Source organism: Sceloporus occidentalis, unplaced genomic scaffold, assembly GCF_023333645.1.
Source record: "Sceloporus occidentalis isolate IW3139 unplaced genomic scaffold, rSceOcc1.0.p SCAF_3, whole genome shotgun sequence".
NCBI classification, from domain to species: Eukaryota; Metazoa; Chordata; class Lepidosauria; order Squamata; family Phrynosomatidae; genus Sceloporus; species Sceloporus occidentalis.
The window spans coordinates 159,065,789-159,086,563 of record NW_028316983.1 but is presented as its reverse complement, the minus strand read 5'-3'; the positions used below and the strand labels follow the sequence as shown (position 1 = coordinate 159,086,563).

Genomic DNA, 20,775 nt, shown 5'->3' with positions numbered 1-20,775 from the left:
TCAACCACCATCCTAGAGAAGCAGCTCAGAAGAATACCATGGTCTTTGGGATTGAAAGATGCCAAGAGGTCCAGAAGAACCAAAACACAGTTCCCTATGTAGATCATCTGAGGAGTTGACCAAGCTGTCTCTATTCCATAACCAGGCCTGAAACTAGACCAAACTGATCTATATCAGTGATTGCGAACCTTTTAGGGACTGAGTGCCCAAACTCAAAGGCATTCTAGCACCGGGTGTTACCCAGTGCCGGGGGCAGGACTGTCTCTGGAGGCAGCTGAAAGCCCAGGATGGCCGAGAAGGAGGAAGAACAGGTGCACGCCTATTCCTCCTCCTCCCCCCCCCTTGCATGCCACAAAAATGGCTTTGTATGCTATCTCTGGCACGTGTAACATAGGTTCGCCACCACAGATCTAGATAATCTGCTTCATCCAGGAATCCCTGGAATTGGAAAAGCCACCACTTGCTCCAGTGCACTGCTCAAAAACTGAATGTCTGAGACTTAGCTATAGTTACCCAGTATAGCAGGATCCTAATATCAATAATAATAACTAAATTATTATATATAAATAAGTCATCATACTGTCGGACACAAGTACAGTCCACCTTCCCTTTACGCGAGGGATCCGTTCTGGACCCCCTCGCACAAGGGAAAAAATGTGGATGCTCAAGCCCTCACTTGAATGGGGCTTGTGCCCGCGGTGGCACGCTGGAAGCCGCGTAAGAGGCACCCATGTATGATGCGGGCGCACTGTAGTAAATGAATGATAAGCTATCCAACCCAATAATGCATTTATGCAGAGATTTAGCTAAATCCTTTTTTCCAGTACATGATTTACTGTATATACTCATGTACAAGTCGAGGGAAGGTTTCAGGGTCAAAATCCTGCATTTTGATATGACCTCTGGGTAAGTCGAGGGTAAAACTTAGGGGGCTATAAGGAAGGATGAAAAGGAGGAAAGACCACGTCCGTCTCTCCTTCTCCTTCTCTAGACCTCTCCCAACCAATTCCCAGTTGCTGGAGGAGAGGTTTTAACATCAGATTGAGAAAGGAAGCAAATGGATTTAAATGGAGAAATGTTTCCATAGGAAGCAAAGTTTTGCAAAAGGGACTGGATAGTTTTAATTGGAGAGGTTTTTTTTATTGGAAGCCAGGTCTTGCAAAAGGGACCAGAGAGAGAAGCAAGTGGATTTAAATGGCGAGGGTTTTAAAAAAAAAGGAAGCCAGGTCTTGTAAAACGGACTAGAGAAAGAAGCAAGGGGATTTAAATGGAGATGTTTTTCCACAGGAAGCCAGGGCATTTAAAACAGACCCGAGAAAGAAGCAAGTGGATTTAAATGGGGAGTGTTTCCGATAGGAAGCAAAGGCTTGCAAGACGGACTGGAGGGGGAAGGAACTGGTATTCAATGGAGATTGGGGCATCAGGCTTGCTTGCTTTAGGACCTTCCTAAGCAGTACTGATATATCAATCCTTATATAAGTCTACTCAAAATATTAGGGTCAATTTTGGGGCATAAATTTCTCAACTTATAGTTGAGTATATACAGTAAGAAGGATTTAGCTAGATTTTAAGTGTTTGAATTGACATTAGTATGTTGTGCCTGTCACTGTGCCATACAGTGTGTACCTTTAATATTTGTTCTAGGTTTGATACTGTAATTGAAAATCTCATCTTTTTTTACTGTTTATTGCTTGTTTTTATGTGCCTAGATAAAACTAATACCATGTTACTTAAAACTTTTTACTTGAGAACTAGGAGTACAAAACAATTTTATTACAGTGTCAAAGGGTCAGAAAGATATGTGCAATTCAACATAATCGTCCAAAAATTCTGGAGAACACAAATATTTGAAGAATTTGTGGAAATGTTCCTACAGTGCTTCTGTCTCTAAATAGAAGCGCAACTGTAGCAAGGAGGTGATCAGAGAGAAATAATGGGAATATGTAAACTGTACTAAGCTTAGCATATTGGCAGTAAGATTAGTTTGTAATTCATAATTTGTGTATGATATTTATCTACTATTTACGTTGCTGGATGAGAGGAGAGAGAAAAACATAGCCTTTTAGGAATACTAAATACAAACATGTAGTAATACTGCTTGACAGTAATAAAATTTCTGCACATACTTATCCCAGTAACCAGAACTGCCAGTCCCCTGAGATAAGTTGAAAACCTGCCAAAGAAGACCAGTTGGAAAGTTCACTTGCTCTATCTTTGGATCATTAACATCATTTGTTAGGTCAAGCCACATCCCAAAACACCTATAGCTGAAAATTCAAGTATTTGTTCTAAAACTGGAAGTGGCATATTAAATATACCCTGTAGATTTGTGGAATGTTCCCTGACACTGAAGAATAATCACAGTTGCTTCACGTACAATTGTGAAAAATAGCTAGTTTACTGAATGAACCTATACTCCATAATACTGTACAAAACACTGAAGAGTTCCACACACTAAGAGTTCCTACCAAAAAATGTAGTAAATATTTACAGAACTCAGTGAATCTGTAGAACAGGTAAACACTTGAGCCACAAAGGATATTTATACATGACTAATTCTACAATAATATGGGTGAAAGCAATGAAGTGTGGAAGGATGATATCCAATGCTTGGCCAAATATTCAGATGCCTATTTGGATGTGAAGATTTATGCCCAGTGGTCCTAATCCATCATTTGATACAACCAAAAGGTCTGCTTCAACGTGTGGTTCTCTCATTAGCTTTATCAGATCTCTGGATTCTAGGAGAACATTGTGCACAGAGTTTCATTGATTATATATAAATCAAAGAAAACATGAAAGGGAAGATCGCTTTGTGAGCCAAAGTCAACCAAACAGCACAACTAGTCATGCTGGATAAGATGGGTTTTTACGTTAAAAACAGAAATGCAAACTGTGAATTAGTTTTAAGTTACCTATTAATTCACAGCTTCATTTAGCTGAAAATAAAAATAGAAATAAAACGGTTGCTGAACGACAGTCTTAAAAATGGTACAATGTTGAACCAGAACATTCTTTTTTAGATAGTATAACTAACAAACAATTTGTCAGGACACATGTATTTCCTAAACACTTTAAATATATTTCATGTTGTTAATTTAAAAAACTGTTCGTTTGTAAAATAGGACAGTAATTTTTAATTTGGATAATTTTATACTTGAAATAAATCTTTAGCTTTAACTATTTCTACCACATTCTAAGACCACCAGTGTTATGAGACCACTTAGAAAACCATGGGAATATCTTGATAATAATACACATACAGTTACTGAAGGACAGGAAATGAAACCAGATGGTTTTACTGAGGAAAGCGATTTTATTTTTGCTTTATAACTCCCTGCATCACCCCACAAATAGCCCAATAATTTCAAAAATGCAAAGATACTGAAAAAGATCTGCATAAACAGAGATATGCTTGGTTTTGTTTTAAATTCCATTATTCACATTTGGGAGAGCTGCTGCAGAAAGGCAACATAGTACAGTAGCTATGAAACACATGAGTATAATTTCCTTGAAGGAAAGGAGACTATTAGCAACACTTACTTGTAGACACAACTGTAGTGCTTTGTAAATGAATGCCATATGATTTGTATTAGACAGAGCTCCTACATATTATCATTAAAACCACTTTCTTGCCTCAATTATGTGCTTTCAAATACAGAACCCATTCATGTTTAAAGTAAGTATAGCCTACATTCTTCTTCCTTTCCTCTCTTATTGCCAATCATTCACACATACTCTGCATACAAGATTGGCCCCATCAAGCAATGCATAATTTTTCTTTATGTTCTGATGAAAAAAAGTGAACCTCTGCCCTGCAACTCTTTTTCATTCCTTCACATGAAAGAACTGTCCCTTCTTCCCAGGTGGCACAGAGCCAAAAGTCACATATGTAGCTATAATTATGTGAATATGAAGCATGAATGATAAAGTGGCATCTCAAGAGGGAGAGGGGATGAATTTCATATTAGAGGTCTTGGCTCTTAGAATGTTGCTGGTCTACATGGAGAACCTTACCTGATCCCAACCTTTCCTATATGGTTCTCCCTTCTGTACTGATTCTCAACTTTCCTACCTGCTTTTCCACCTGTCACTTCTATGCATTTATGCCTTAATTTACATTCTCTAAATGACATTTTGCCAATGGCTGTGAAGTTCTAAAGAACGCAGGCTTCCAGTCTTGCAGTTATCTGTTTTGTATGAATGACCTGGCGCTGACTGGATAATGCCTTTGAAGGTTTAGTACCAGAGAACTTTGAGCATGTAAGATTTAGTTACACTGCACAATCCCAATCACAATGTACACATGAGTAATACCAGCTTCTCTAACATAAAATGATAGAGCAAATTAATGGAGGAGATTAGGAAGACCAGGTGTAAATTGACAGATCTTTCTTAATTCCTTTGATGTTATAAGGAAACAAATAAACAAAACTAAACTTTGAATTTAAATAATAAAAAAATAATTTAAAAAAACCTTTCCTAATGCCAGTTGCATAGTAGGGCCTTTACTGCCTCTTCTTCTCCACAGTAGATCCTATGGTTAGTGAAAGTCACTCCTGAGGGTCATAGAGTCTAATGACGTAAAGAATACTCACAAATGTCATCATCCTCAATGACAACAACAACAACAACAGACATGACTTCCTTGTGAAAATATGTGGAGAAAAAACAGGGAATGTATATTGGATCCAAGTCTGATCAACATTTTTAGTTGTGAAAAGTGTACAGAATAAAACTACTGATTAATACCTATAATCAAGGAATTATGCCGTTTTATATAGTTCGTTGTTGTCGGTAGTGTTATTTGCCATCAAGTTAACTTCAATTTATGGTGACCCTATGAATGATAGGCCTCTTGTCCAGAACAGAGGATACAAATTGTGAGCTGCTTTGCTTGTCTTGTCACAGAAAAATGGGATACAAATAAAAGTTTTATTTTATTTATTTTTATTTATTTATTTTATATCATTGCAATCAGATGTTGAAGCATTCCCATTTCTTTTGGAGCAAATGATTATTCCTCATGATCTACACAGTCAGAGGCTTTGCTGTTATCTGTAAAGGACAGGATAGTTTTATTCTGAAGTTCTTTGATACATTTAACCACACAACATATTATCCCCAGTGTCTCTTCCTTTCCTAAACCCAGCTTGAACATCTGGCATATATGGCAAAAGCCTTTCTTGTAAAATATTGACCAACAAATTCCTTGCATAGGTGATCATTGCAGGAAACTCGACTGCATAATTTGTGGTCTGATGTTTACTGCAACTCTGAGATCCCCTTACTTGGGGATTAGAATGTATATTGAACTTTTCCACTTTGTTCTTCAATACTGTTGGGAGATTTTTGTTAGAATTTGAATAGGTAATGTCCCTAAAGGTTGAATCTACTGTGATTTATTTCTTCCAAGTGCTTTGATAGCCTTTTCCATTTCACTTTCTAAAACTGTTGGTTTAACTTCAAATGGTATTTAATTTAATTTAATTTTGCCATGATGACTAAGTCGAATTAAATTAAATTTTTTAAAAATGTAAATCCCTTGATATTTAAACACAATGGGAACAAATCCTAAGAGTTTAGCAGAACAACACTTTAATTTGTGAACAATTTTATTAAAACATTTAGAAATAATCTTCTCTTCAGATTTATCTGTTCATGATTCTGGTATTATTGGTATTTAGCTGCTGAGAAATAAAACACTGGTCATGGGTTGATAAGTACTTTCTCACTGCTCCAAGTTAAATATTTGTGGGAATCTATATTATTTTGAAATAGGGTTCTCTTGGGAGCATGCAAGGATATTTGTAACATGTCTTGGAATTTTTTTTACATTGTATAGGAAATGAATCATTGACTGTTAAGTGCTTACTGTTGTACTAGAATTAGAACATATCTACCAGATGGTTTATTGTACTGTAGCAAATAAAAAGGAATAAATTATCTTCAGAGAACAAAACAAAACACAGAAGATTCATATATCAACACTGTTGATATACTACTTATTCCCCCATATCCAACCTCAGTGGTATTGACTGCCCTCCAAAACTTAATCTAAATAGACTTAGATACAGCCATGACATATACAACTTCTGGCATCCTGTTTAATAATAGCAACGATTTGGGTTTTTAATCATTTCTATGATTAAATTATATCCAAAAAAACACATTTGCCAATAAAAAGATAAAAAGCTCAGTCATTTGCATTTGAGTTTTTGAAGCTCTTGTTTACTAGGCCTGGGAGGGCCACCTTTTGAGCAATGGGAGACTCATTCCTTCCTTGAAAAATGGCTGAAATCCATGTTATTTTGACTAGACATCAGCAAAAGTAAATGAGGACATCTCTTTCTTCTCCTCTTCAGTCATCTAAATGTTTTTTCTCTTCCTGCTTCTCCCTTCTCCCTCAATCATTCTTACATACATAAAACAATATGCTTCAAATATCCTGTCATTTCTGTCTCACAGTTTCTCCTCATCTTTTCCCACATATCCACACATAAAGCTATGTACCCATCTGCCCATCCCTATTTTCTTTCCACCCATCTCATTCCATTTAGCTTTATTTCTATTTTTAGTGTATGCAAGGAGATTTCTAGCAGAAGAGAAAAAGGAGACAAAGTCCCACATGCTGTGTGATGGTCCAAAAACATGTACTTCTTAAAAAGTCCAACACATTTCAACCTTGTCACTAAATGGCTTTCTTCGGGGGCTATTATAAAATAAATGAAAATACAGTTATCATAGCTGGGACAATGCAAGAAGATTCCTAGACAGAATAGGGCAGCAAGAGAGAAATCCTTTAGTGTCTCTTTCATGATGCATGAGAAAGAAGAGGCTTCCCCTCTGATTAAGATCATCCCAGCAAGAAGGAAAACTGGGAGGGAAGCAACAGAATTCAGCAACACAAAGGAATTCAGCAGGAGTGCTTGGGTATCTGTGGATCTGAAATAAAGGTGTCTCAGACTGGCACACAGCTCACAGTTTTCCGACATAGGTCATAATACATCATTATCTAAGTATCAAAGGTGGCTTTCCTCCCAAAGCAATTTGAATAGAATTTCAAATATATGCAACACATTCAAATATAGGTAACACAAACGCACACAACATATGACCATAGAATTATTTCCTTAGATATATGCCTTCATTATATAGCAGTGTGTTCTTGTTATTATTTGGTTCTATGACTATGCATATAGACATATGACTTCCCTCCTATAAGTCATATGTCCATATGCATACAAAGCTGTGAATCTATCTGTGTTCATATGCTTACATAAATGCTGCATATGGGGTAGTTATTAACTCCAGCCAAAATGTGTGGAGCTCTACTATGTACCAAAAAAATTAAACAGAAAGTGTACTGAAAGCCCATCTATTCTGTTTCAAGGATTACAAGAAGGTTAAAAATGCTCACAGTATTATCGATATTTTATGCACTCTACAGTAACTATACTGCAACACTAAATATTGCTGTTTAGCTTACTAGTCCATTAACATTTGGAACCACTGTTAATTTCCATTTTAAAGTTATTGTATTTTATAGTTGCATTTCATATATTCAGGATCTCCAGGAATTAACATGTGGCCTATTAAATCGAAGAGTTAATCTCTAGAGAGATATTCAAGATGACCTCTAGCATAGTTAAGAACTATTGCAGAACAATATTGGGACAGCCCCAAAATATATGAAAGATCTGGAATGCTACTTACATCACTAACATGTGTTCTTAGCAGAGACCCCAGCTGAATACATGCAATCTGTTGGCCAGAACATGGAAACTAACTGGTATTGCTAAATAAAAGTGCACCTAATATTCATGCAGGAAGTGTGGCCAGGTAGCATTGAGACACAGATAGAGCATCTTAGGTTGAAAAGGTTGTAAATTATACATTAAAGGAAAGGTTGTACTCTGAAGAACACAGTTAGGTGCAATGGAAAATGTGGGACTTTATTTCATGAATCACACTCTTGCAGCAGTCACACCAGTAATTATAAAATGGAAACATACACTTTCCAGGCAGCCATCACTGCACCTCACTCAATCGCATGACCAGAGCCGCTGTTTCCATTGCACTCTCTTTCTGACCTCTGTTTTTAGCTTGAAGCAACATTAAAAACTAGTAATTCTACAATGACATTCAAATGAGAACTAAAATACCCTTCCACAGCTAACACAGCATTACTTTCTCTTAGCACTATAAGCAGACATCAAAATGTAGTAAGATCTTGAAAAGTTTCAGTGCATTTGAATTATCTGATCTCAATACTCCACATAAAAGGACATAAAAACATTATTGGTGGCAGAGGCTGGGAGGGATATTATCTAATTTTCACTCCTTTTCCAAAATAATATAGAAAGAAATTTAAACCTCAGGATCTCTCCACCAGCCCCCAACAAACTTTTTAATCCTCATGTTATACATGAGATTGCCTCCTATGTGACTTCTCTAGACAACTGGAGAAAATCCTAGTTGTTGTTGTGTTTTGGGGGGGGGGGGGCAGGGGAGTCCTGCAGGTCATATTTTTTCTCTGAAGATAATGCAAGATAGCCACTGTTTTACAGCAGACATTTCATCAACAGCATACCTCAACATAGTCCTTGGCATGGCCCCAGTCTCTCTTGGCATCCAGATTGCCCAAACTGAAACATTCCAGTTGCCCAAGGTGGATCTTAGCAACAGAACGGCTAATTTTCCGAGTAACAAAGTTAGCTCCTAAAAGAAAGAGAAAGATAGCATATAGGGATTAGAAGCTGTCTGGTAACTGTCTCCTAGCTGATCTTAAGAAATACAGTTTACGATAATTTCTTTCAGATTTCCCTCCTTGCATCCATCACCTACATTCTGTCATCATTTATCACATTTGCAAGCTAAGAAGTGCCAACATACATGACACATTAGCTATACTTTCTCATCAAATATCTTCCTTTGAAATTCTAAGCATCGCTAATCTGAAGCCTCAATGTTCAGTTCAGGCACAAAGCCAAGAAAAATAAATTCAAGTGTAAGTTTCTGAAAACAAAATAGAAAAACAAGATGACAACCCAAACATTAAAGAACAAATTTGAGCCTTTCTGCATGGAAGGAATATAAAATATACATTTGCAAAGAAAAACATTTAGCCACAAACCCAAGATAATTTTTCTCTATAATTTATTATCTGAATGGTCAACTGTGAAGTAAGGAACGTGCAAAAACTCTAGGACTCCTAACAATACATGAATAAGGCACTCTTTGCCATTCATTCAGTGGTAACCAGTGGCTCTGGGGTAAAAATAAATTTCTGTATCCAGATCAATCCAGGTTCAGGCCAGATTCTGGAAATCAAAATGCCTTGAGCTATAGCTACAGTATCCTCAGCCCTTCAAAGTGCCTTTTTCTGCTTCAGCATACCTTCCAACAGTCCCCATTAATTCTCTTTTACCTATTTTTTCAACTGCTTTTAAAATGCCAGTTTGTCTCTCCTCTTCCCACTTTGCTCATTTCTCATCAGCTTTCTTCAGTTGCTGCAAACTAAGTTCAAAGTGCAAAGTACTTTGCACTCAGCAGTGGGAGAGGAGGGGAGGGGGAAGAACCTTGCCCTTCCCAATAGGCGCAGGCAAAAACGAACTGTTGCAGCCTCTCCCTAGTTTGTGTGTTTTTATTAATAATTTTTTGCCATATTGAGCACACTCTGATGTTGCTTGGCCACATGTGTCCCAGTTTTCATTTGTGAAATGTTGGAGAGTATGCTTCAGTTGATAAACCAGCTGCAATGCTCTCTGGACAGAGACAGCAGCCAGCATTGTGCATATTTTGATTGTCTCCTGCTTAGTTTACTGTACTGTACTGTTGTGTTGTGTGTTTTTTAAAAAGAGCTAAACTTCACTTAGTTCAAACCTATTTTTTATTTGTCATAGCTGGTTTTAACATCTAAAAAAAGTGCAGACTTTTTAGTACCTGATGAGCTTTTGCAGACTCTGCAGTTACACGCGTTGTACTGCTTTTATTGTTTGATGTCTACTGAGTGTTATACAGATTTTTGAGTGCTTTTTGTTCTTTATATGCTGTTTTTAATTTTTCTCTGGTGTTATTTGTAATAGAGTTGCACAAATATATCATTAAACAATTGAGTAACAAAAAGATGGATTAAAGATTTGATTTGGTCTATATATATGCTGATAGCCATGTGAATGTAAGAATATTTGTGTTTCAAGATATGACAAAAACAGTTGCAAAGAAGTGGGAATATATTTCCTATTCACGTCCTTCTGTACTGGCACTTATGTATTAAGAGGATGTTGCTTCTAAAATTTAAGATGTGCTGCACAGTCTAGCCTTTTCACATTAGTCTGCAATGTCAGTCTTAGGTCAACAAGGACTACCCTTTTGTGTGCCAATAAAAGTGCTTCCTATACATTTTAACAACCAATCTGAGATTGTATTCATGAAAAATATTTGGAAAATATTGAAAGAGATTACTGTCTTCTCCTGATCTTCAAACACATAAATTGAAATAAAACAAAGCTTTATAAACAGGCACATACTGAATATATGATTAAAGTACCCTTCTCACATGAAAACTTCATGTAATTAAAGAGAAGCATCAGGGGTGTATTACTGATCCAGCCTTGCGCTAAACATTAAGGCAATTAGCATGGAAACCCATAGAGGCCTCAAACAGAGCAGCCAAAAGGTCCGCCATCAAGCCGCATTGGGGATGCAGCGTTTAGATGCACACCCTGAATGTGGCTGGAACCTGCCCCGATGCTGCTCCAAGGCAAAAGAACAAGGCCAAAATGGAGTGGATAAAACCCGCTTCTTTTGCTGGCCTGTCTGTTTATTTTCCTGCTCTCCTTTTCCCTTTCGACCCCAGACCGTTGTAAACTCCTTCTCTCTTCTCCTTGCCCCTGACATGTATATTTTATTGTCTTCCTGTTCCCGTTTTTGTACTCATGTTTTTAACTGTTATATTGTATTTTTTATCTTGTATTGGAATGTTTTAATAATTTTGTAAGCCGCCCTGATCATACCTATGGAAGGGCGGGGTAGAAATAAAATTTATTATTATTTATTATTAAAACCATGGTGGTAGTCTGGATTGGGGCCAGACGTGTGCAGTCGTTGCATCTCTGGTGCAAATAACACCAGAGTGGCCATGACCCACTTTATCAGGCCCATCTGTTTGAGACCAGGGAGAAAGCCAATGCATGCCGACCATCGCAGGGTTTTATCCTTGTAAATAACTTTGCAAATTACAAAATGGGCCAGTAACATATCCCCACTTCCTCTTAGTCATATAAAGTATATTTCATGGGATTTAATGCATCCACATAATTAGAATGCAAAATTCTGCCTTCTTGTAGACATGGTCAAACAGACAGGAATGCAGTGTGAGAATGTTTTTTTAAAAAACTATCCACTTTGCATTTCTGTAATTTTTTGTATTTTGCACACAGAAGGCCTATAGGGCAACTGTACTGAATTACGCTCATGGAATATGTTTAGAATACTCCATAGTTAACAGATTTCTCATGTAGTAGAACAAAAGTTATAAAAAATTATAGTTATAAAAAACTCAAAAGTTATAAAAACACAATTATTGAACTCTTAATAGTTTGAGCATTGGACCATGACTCTGGAGATCAGGGTTCAATTCTCCACTTGGCCATGGAAACCCATTAGATGAATCACACACTCCTAGCCTGAGAAAAACCCATGATAGGGACGCTTAAGGGTCACTGTAGGTTGGAAATGACTTGAAAGTATACAACAACCACAACATAAATTATTATTATTATTATTATTATTATTATTATTATTATTATTATTATTAACTGCTATGATTACAACATAGCGACTGGGACTTGCAAAACTAAAGAATTTCCCAATCTACACAGGACTTATCATAACTTGCTAGAAAATTCTTAACATCTGCTTTTAAGCCTTCCTTTTCCATTCTTGTCATTTTGGAACATTTTGTATTGCAAAGGCAGAAATGCTTTTCAGCTACCGTCCCCCCTCTCCGATACAAATAAAGTAAAAATATACAATCTCGGATTAAAGGCTGCAAGAACTTAGCATGTGAAGCTAATAGCTTTCAACACCTTTATATTGTATGAGCAATTAGATCTGTAATCATCATGTGTTTTGGTGCCTTGACCTACTAGGCTCAGTCAAGAAAACTTCAATTCTACAATGATTACCTCTTAAGGGAACATTAAATTGTTTGGGAAAGTGGCTTCCGGCTCTCAGTTCCACCTGCTACTGAAGAACCACCAGTGATATAAAGAAGATGGTTGGCCTCTCCTTCCCAGTCCATTTACTAATTGTGGGAATTAGCTATCATTGTAATGTCCTTAAAATATCCAATGTCCCATTGGCAGATCCCAAAATTGTCTCAATGGTTCATCCAAAAAATATTAGGGCATTAAAAAAAAAGTAACTGATGAAAAATCTGGATATCACAAGAGCTTAAAAAACTTCGTGTTCTTTTGGTTGGGTTAATTTTTTTTTCCTTCTTGCCAAACTCTGCATTTTGTATTGGCTAAAAAATTATTACATTTAACAAACACTGGGAAAAGCAGAGCACAGCTTTTATATTATAAATGCAGTATTTAAAAATTCCTTACAATTTCAGATCCAATCAAAACCTTTTGTAAACCTGATTCTTCATTTCTAAGCATTTGTTGGTAGAAGTCCAATAGACTTGAACTCATTTAACTGATATCAAGATTTACTGTTTTGGAGGCCAAATATACCTAAAGGCATAAAAATAAAATATCGGGTGATAATATTAATGACTCTTTTTGCAAAGGTGAATTGAAAGTTATTATCATAAAGTACAGTTTTGGATTTTGGAGCTTTTATGTACATATACATAATGAAATATCTTGGAGATGAAACCCAAGTCTAATTGTAATTTTATACATAATTTTAAATAATTTTGCGCATGAAAATAAAGTTTATGTACAATGAACCACCAGAAAGCAAAAGTGTCACTATCTTACCCACCCATGTGGACAATTTTGGATTATTTCAGATGTCAGAATTCCAAATAAGGGAGACTTAGTATGTTTAAATCAAGGGTGGTGTGATAAATGGGAGTCCCTCCATTTGTCAGAGTCCTGGTGTGTTGCTAAGGGGGAGGATCAGGTAATTCACCAGATGATGGCAGCTATAGTAGTCTCAAGGGGTCCCATCCAGCTCAGCAGGTGCGTCTCAAGAGGTACCATCCAGCTCAGCAGGAGTGGAACGGGGATCCAGAAGACCTTCAATGGTGGCTTCTGTGTGCAAAGAACTATAACAGGGTAGCAGCATTTGGCTCTGTGCCCACAGCACATTATAACAGATCGGCAAAATTAGAGCCTAATTCTGCCCTCTCTGACTTGTGGCTGACCATAGCCATTCTTAAAAAACAAAAAGACAAACCAAAACCTCACTAAATCAATGTGGATGTCTGCCACATGAAATCCTGAAGGGTGTGTAACTAATAAACACAGCCCAATTAACGTAAAAGCCTAAAAACATCACTGTAAGATACATGAGGACAAAATTAATATCCTTATACAAACACAATGGAATTTATATGTGATGAAATAGGCTCTAGTCTGCAAGAGTTTAACACTGCAATATGCTTATGTTCAAGGAATATCCAAACACTGTTGTTTTTGGTGCAGTAAATTAATTCAGCTGCCCCTTTGGAAATGGTTATGATGCAATTTAAACTTGTAGAGTGTTTCGTCAAAACTTTAGTTCATAGGTCTCTTCCTTTAGAAAAAAAGTTCACAACTAAAAGTTCCTTTCAAACTCTTTTAATGTTTGGAAACTGGAAATAGTCAGATAGAACAAGATCTGGTGAGTAGGGTGGATAGTCTATGCACTGAGACTCCAAATTCTTCAAAACATCCATCATTTTGCCAGCCCAGTGAGCAGTTTCATTGTCCTACAAAAGGAAAACACCCTTCCACAGCTCCCCATACTGTTTTTCCCACAATGCCTCCTATAATTGGCATAGAGTAGTATTCTTCATTAACTGGCCCTTCTGAAGATAATCTGTCATCCAAATACCTTCCTTATCCTAGCTGGGTTGACATCTGAAGCAACGAATCCAGGAGCACTCCCAGTTGTGAACACAGTCCTTTAGGGGAAGTGTGACCCTGTCCAGGACCAGTTCACATATTTGCATACTCGGATTAGGGGCCCCAACAAGTACCTCCATCTTGTCTGGATTCAGTTTCAGTCTGTTTTTACTCATCAAGTCCATTACCGCCTTAAGACATTCATTCAGAGGAGAGATGCCATCCTTAGTCAGTGCTGCAGTCCGAGGCATGCAGAGCCATATCTGGGTGTCATCAGTGTACTGATAACACCCCGCCCCATGTCTGTTACTGTTTTAATATGATTATTTTAATTGTGTTTAAAATTTTATTGTTCGGTAATAGTTGATTCTGTTTGTGAACCTCCTTGGGTCTCATTCCAGGAGAAAGGTACTACATAAATTAAATAAATAAGAATAAACTCCTATTCTAAATAGACTGGGATTGGAGAGGAATTAAGAGCATATAGTTGTCCAAACTATTCTGAAGTCTATTAATCACACCACATGATAGCTTGGTCATCTATCAACCAGACGGATTTGGGGGAGCTGATCATCCTACAAGTTCATAAAGATAATTTTATGACACATTAAAAATTAAAGGGCCTGTTTGGATATATAGACAAGCCAAAATTCTACTGCTGATCACTGCTGCTTGCAATGGTCCAGATTTAGCAATTCCACCTGCAAATGGGTTGCACAGATGAGGAATATTCCAAATCTGTGAGTCACAGTAACTACGGAGAAGAAATGTCTTCATCACCTCACTGTGTAGGTCAGAGGGTAAATGATAAAACAGAGAATCTTCATCACCCTAAAGCTTACCAAGAGAAATCACAGAGTGGAAAGGTGGATGAGGGACAATGTGTCATCTACTGTCTGTTACTTGACGTTTCTGGGAATATTCACCAACCCTGAGCATCACTTCTAAACATGCTACAAAGCAGTGGCTTCTTAAAGATATATAAGTGAATTTTAATGTCAGTCTCTAGTATTCAACTTCCATATACAGAGATACAGTAGCCTTCACAGAGAACTCTATACTGCTTTTATTATTCTGAGGCCAGTGACAATCAAGAAGCTATGTAAAGCCAATTTATATAACTTATTATACAAAGCTGCTTTTATGCAAAGAAATAGCTGGCAGGTAGCCATGTCAGAGAAGGAAAGGCATAGTTATGAACCGCCTGCAGTTTGAACGTTTCTGTTGTTCTCATTACTTTAAAGCAGGAAAGCCTCTTAAAGTCTTTTGATCCAAGCTGTCATTTGTCAAGGAATGGGGACAAGACAAATGGCCATAAAACAACGCAATTGGATTTCCTACCTCTACAATATCTTACTTGACTCGCATGACACATTTTTTTCTATTATTCATTCTTGCCATGTTAAAGTAAATTTATGGCTATACAGAAACAGATGAATGCAATCAGTACCTTATAAATGCTATATTTTCACCAAGGAAAGCAAATAGCTTTGCTTCCACTATAATAACTGTTTCTGATACTTCATTCATCCTTTAAGTAGATTATACATTTAACAAAGGTCAGGCTCACAGCATTACTAAAAATTAAGGAGAATATTGTAGTATGTTTTAATAAACACTGCAAGTAACTATAGGAAGAATCCATTAGTATGTGAACAGAGGTCTGCATGGGTGACAGAACCTTTGGCCTGTTACAGACTGTCAAAATAAAGCTGCTTCGGGTCTCTTTGGAGGTATGCTGTTTAAAAGATGCATGCATCCTAAGAATCCGGAAGCTGCACCAAAGCTGCACTCCAGTGCTTAGGAATGGAGTGTGGCTTTGGCGCGACCTCCGGACTCTTAGGACCCATGCATCAAATAAAGCAGCTTTATTTTGGCAGTCTGTAACAGGCCTTTGTTGCCTTTTTTCTTCTCAGGGAAAAGGGACATGGGGAGGACTACATGAGAAGGGGGAATTGGCCCTTTCCTGGTTCCACTAATGGAAGCTATTCCATCAGCAGAAAAACTTCAATGGATTTGACTCTATTATATCAACTGAGAGTGGGACAATCTGTCGTTGCTATTAATGATGATGTACTGTGAAGGGGAGGGGGAAATGTTCTTGGAGAACAATGACTGATCCAGCAAAAGGGCTGACAATCAGCAATTTCAATAGGAAACAGTCCTACCAAGTCTCACAAATAAAGTAAAAATAGCCTTGCACAAAATCTGCTGATATTGGTACACTCACAATACTTTGCTATCTCCAGTGAAGCCCCAAGTCTAGACAGAGTAGCAATTTATATGTAAAGAAAATAGTATACTGGCAAACCATGCTAAACAATATGTAATGTTATCTGAATTACCAGAGAACCAGTGTGTTCTCTGTTATCAATATCTTATCTGGATAAGTTATCAATATCTTATCTGGAGCACCAGGCCCAGAAGGATATTTGGCTATGGACTTCATGCACAATTCACCAACAACTATCCATCTCCATCATCAGTTCGCCACCCATGTCTATGAGAACAGCTGCAATTTAATTCACAGGTCTATTATGCAATTCATATTATTACATAAAGGATTATAGATTAATTTATTATCCTAAAGTTGATATCCAAGGAAGCAAGAATTGAGAATACCAAATAACATTAAATTAGATGTTCTAAAACTGAACCTATAATGATCTGTTGGTAAGGCTTAGTGTTCCATATACCACACTACACAATTTGATTGGCTCTCCCACATCATATAGAAAGGTCCTTTCCCCCCAGTCTTACCAATTTAACTAGAGATGCTCTGAGAACTTATACACGCAAACCATAAATTACTGATGTCAGTGTCAAAACTTAACTAAATGTAAGTTTCTTTGGTGGGATACAGACCACCCAAAAGGGCAGTCTGCTGCCACCCTAGTTTGCTGCGCGAGGGAGCCGCAGCGTACAAACAGTGCAGCGCCGTTGTGACGCCGCAAGGCACCAATGGCGCACTTGCAGCGTCACAACTGTGCCGAGGCATGCAGACGCTAGGCGTCCGTCATGTCAAAATGGCGGCGCCCGTCTGTACAGGGTGCCGCCATTTTGACGCCCTCATCACGTGTGAGGGGCGTCTGAAAGCGCCACCCCTCGCACGTGGCAACAGCGCCCCATAGGGCCCGTCTATCGAGTGTCTTAGTTAGGTTAAGCTAGATCTTAGTATGTAAATGTAAACGTAGTTTCCCAGGAAAGGTCATAGTTATAAGAGGTTTCCTTATTATCTTTGATGGTCTCCTGGAGAACACCATCCTAACTACCCAGCACATGGAAGCCATTCACGTGAACGTCCTCAATAAAGACAAGCCATATAAAGTACAAAGTGCCATAGAATACTTTGTTCTTCACAAACCAGTGTCTCATTATTGTGGAAGAGAGTGGATGTGGCATTAGCTACCACACTCACTTTTGCAGCCTCTTCATTTACCCAAGTCCGATAGTACAGCTCTTTTGTCCATACAATTTGCTTTAGGATCAAACATGATGAATGATGCTTCATTTAGCCAAATGTTCTGGCACACACCCAAGATATCGGACCAGCATTGTTATTTGCAAAGAGATAAACTGATATGGTTACACTTCTGGATAAGGTAGAGTGGGGTGTGATTTTTTTTACTATGCAATTTTAATTTTTTATTTATTGATGTATTGTTTCATAAGCTTCTACCAGAAAATGCATGAACTACAGGAAGGCTAGAAAACCCAGCAGACATTTCAACTGCTGTATCTAAAAAGATGAACAACAGTCCACACCTTCTATTGTATAACATATCCAATTCACTTCAATTTTAGTCTAACATTCGTATCTTACAGTTTAGGAGAAACATTTACTGCTCTGTAAAATCCCTATTTCCTGTAGCTCCTGAGAAACGCCTAATAACAAAGCATATATTATGAACATTTCAATATTCAGGAAACACCACAATTTGCCCTTTCACCTCCCACACTAAATAAGCTTTTTAGTGTTGATAAAGGTTTGAAAACGATTAATAGCTCTAACTTGAGTGAAGAAAATCATTGTTTTGCCCTTTCCAGAATTACAAAATTTGGAGACATTTTACATTAACTCTGAAAGGACAATGACACCGGTCTCACCCACTATGTTCCATTAGGTGATTTTGTTCATGTTCTAATGCAGCTGAAATATATGTATTTTTCAGCCAGGGCTTTTGTTCATGGGAAAATGGCATGTATATGTGTGTGCAGGTGTAACTTGTAAAAGCGAAGTCTGCAACTTAGAATCAGAGGTTAGCAATATCCATTGGGTAATAAATGTATGAGAGAGATGCGTAAAACTGAAAGCTCAGTGGGAAGTGGTCTCAGAGCTATATAGAATGTCTAAGAAATCTTACAGATCAAAAGCAGCAATGGAAACAGATGATCTTTCTTCTTCCCCCAAACCACAACACTCACTTTAAAAAGGCAACTTGATCTGAAAACAGCTTCATATGAAATCCAGCTGACTGCCAATTTTTTAAATATCAAAAAACAATGCAATAAATTGTACATATTTGAATAAGCAGGAGCATCCTTTCCAGTAGAATTAGAATTTTCAGGCAAATCAATTTTGATGCAACAACAAATAAGAATCCTAAAATTTCAAGATTTGATTGTATTGAGAGATCCATATACCCATATCTTTTCAGTGAAATGAGTTAAATCACATATTTAATGATGTTCACTGTCATAAATCCATTAGTTACATTTGAAGTATTATGAAAGTCAACAAATCAACAACTATGTAATTCAATAAATATGTTATTAAATTAATTTCACTGAGAGGACAAAGCAGTAAATGATTCTTTCAATACAATGAGTTTTCAAATATATTTATTTGTCATTGCATCAAAATTGACTAATGTATTGACTACTTGATTATAAGTCAACCTCAAATATAAGTCAAGGATGGGTTTTAGGGTCAAAATTAAGGAACTAGAGATGACCCTTGGGGTCAAGAGTAAAGCCTAGGGGCATACAGCAAAGGATGTAAAGGACAAAGCAAAGGAAAATGATGCCAAAGAACGTACAAAATTAAGGCAGGCATAACTGTTTGTGTACACACTAAAGCAAGGATCCCCAAAATGGGGATGTCCCCTTGGGGGTAGTGGAAAGATCCAGCAGGGCAGTGAGGAGGAATGGGAGCAACAAGGGGGCCTTCAGTCAAAGTATTGGTGGCAAGAAAATCAAGGGGAACCTTGATCAAGCGGCCTTTAGGACAAGGGTGGGGAAGAAGAGTTAGGCCATGTGGCAGCGAGCTAGAAGTGGTGGCAAAAAAGGAGCTTTCACGTTTGGGATTCTGCTTAAGTTTTGTGAGCTTTGCCATGACTTGGCAGGCAGGTTGAAGTTGTGCTGCTGCTCCTGCTTTCCTTTGTGGGACAGGCTGAGAGAAGAGGTAGCAGAAGAAGCAATATTTGTGTCGGGAGAAGGACGGCTCTGAAGAAGGACAGGGAGAAGTATTCGGGTTGACTATTCACCTCTCTCAAATTGAGTTCTTCCTCACTGGGGAGAAGTTTCTCCCTTTGCACCCAGTTGGGAGCAGCAAGAGAGCAGCCTGTCAAACACAAACTGAGAAGTCTCTTACCCATGCTGGACTTTATTGCAAGGCTAGTATGAGCAAGAGGCTTCTTGGTCGCTGCTCAGCTACCTGTTCAATTGCTGCTCCCAGGATAACCAATCAGCTGATCAAGCAGTAAGCGAGCAGCTGTTCGAGCAGTGAATGAGAAGTCTCTCGGGTGCACCAGCTTTGCGGCAAAGGCAGCACAGGTGAGAGGCTTCTTGGTCACTTCTTGATTGACTCCTTGGTCACTGCTCAATCAGCTGCTCAGTCACTGCTCCTCTTGCACCCAATCACCCTGGGAACAGCAACTGAGTAGCCAACCAATTGGCCTTCCATTGGCTGTAAGGTTGGTGCAGGCAAGACAGAGGAGCAGATTTGGGCCTCTACCACCGCTACTGCTGTATTCACACACGAGAGGCTGTAGAGAGATGGGCATGGCTGAGACCTAATATCAATAAATAGATGGGGGGAGCTAGGTTCTCACTCAAGAAGAAAGGAATAGATGAGGCGGGAACTATGATAAATGGCTGCGTGATATGCTGGGAAGTCAAACAGATACAAGAAGGGCTAAGAAAATGTAAGCCTGTCAAAAAGGTTGAAAAGGCAAAGCAAAGAAAATGGCAACTACATTAGCAGTGATCACAGCCTTTAACTATCATGTGTCAACTCTGCCTGATTTTAATCCAGAAAAGCTGACATGTCTTATTCAAATCATTCAAAGCCTGATTCCTTTCAGCACTCCTTGGGGGGGGGGCACCAAAGAGCTGCCATCACCACCATTTTCCTGCACAGACATTCAAAAAGGTCACAAGCAGAGCTGCAAGGGAAAAGGTAGAGGGAGTCAGTGCTTGTTTTATGTGTTCCAGGGATGGACTAAGCTCTCATTTTTCACTACTCTACTCAGAGAAGGTTATGGTTCCTTAAAAAAAAAAAGAGTTAAAGTACAGTACCTACATGGCATGTGAATAAATCAATACAGGTTTTTGGGTCAATTTTTTGACTAAAATTTCTAAATTTATACATGATGATCCTGCTTATTCAAAGACATGATCACACCCTGCTGGCCAGGGATAACTGTGGGACATTTTAAGATTCGTATGAAAGAACCCTTCTTGCTGCCACTCAGATATGGGAATAGAT

The 20,775-nt window shown here is 38.0% G+C and overlaps 1 protein-coding gene across 1 annotated transcript in view; it reads right to left on the bottom strand.

The window, feature by feature from the left end:
- The window catches only part of GMDS (GDP-mannose 4,6-dehydratase), a 360,128-nt gene that overhangs the window by 228,423 nt on the left and 110,930 nt on the right, over positions 1 to 20,775 (bottom strand). The window contains exon 7 of the mRNA XM_089518792.1: positions 8,594 to 8,721. Coding sequence (XP_089374918.1) covers positions 8,594 to 8,721 — 128 coding nt within the window. The remainder of the gene's footprint in view (positions 1 to 8,593; positions 8,722 to 20,775) is intronic.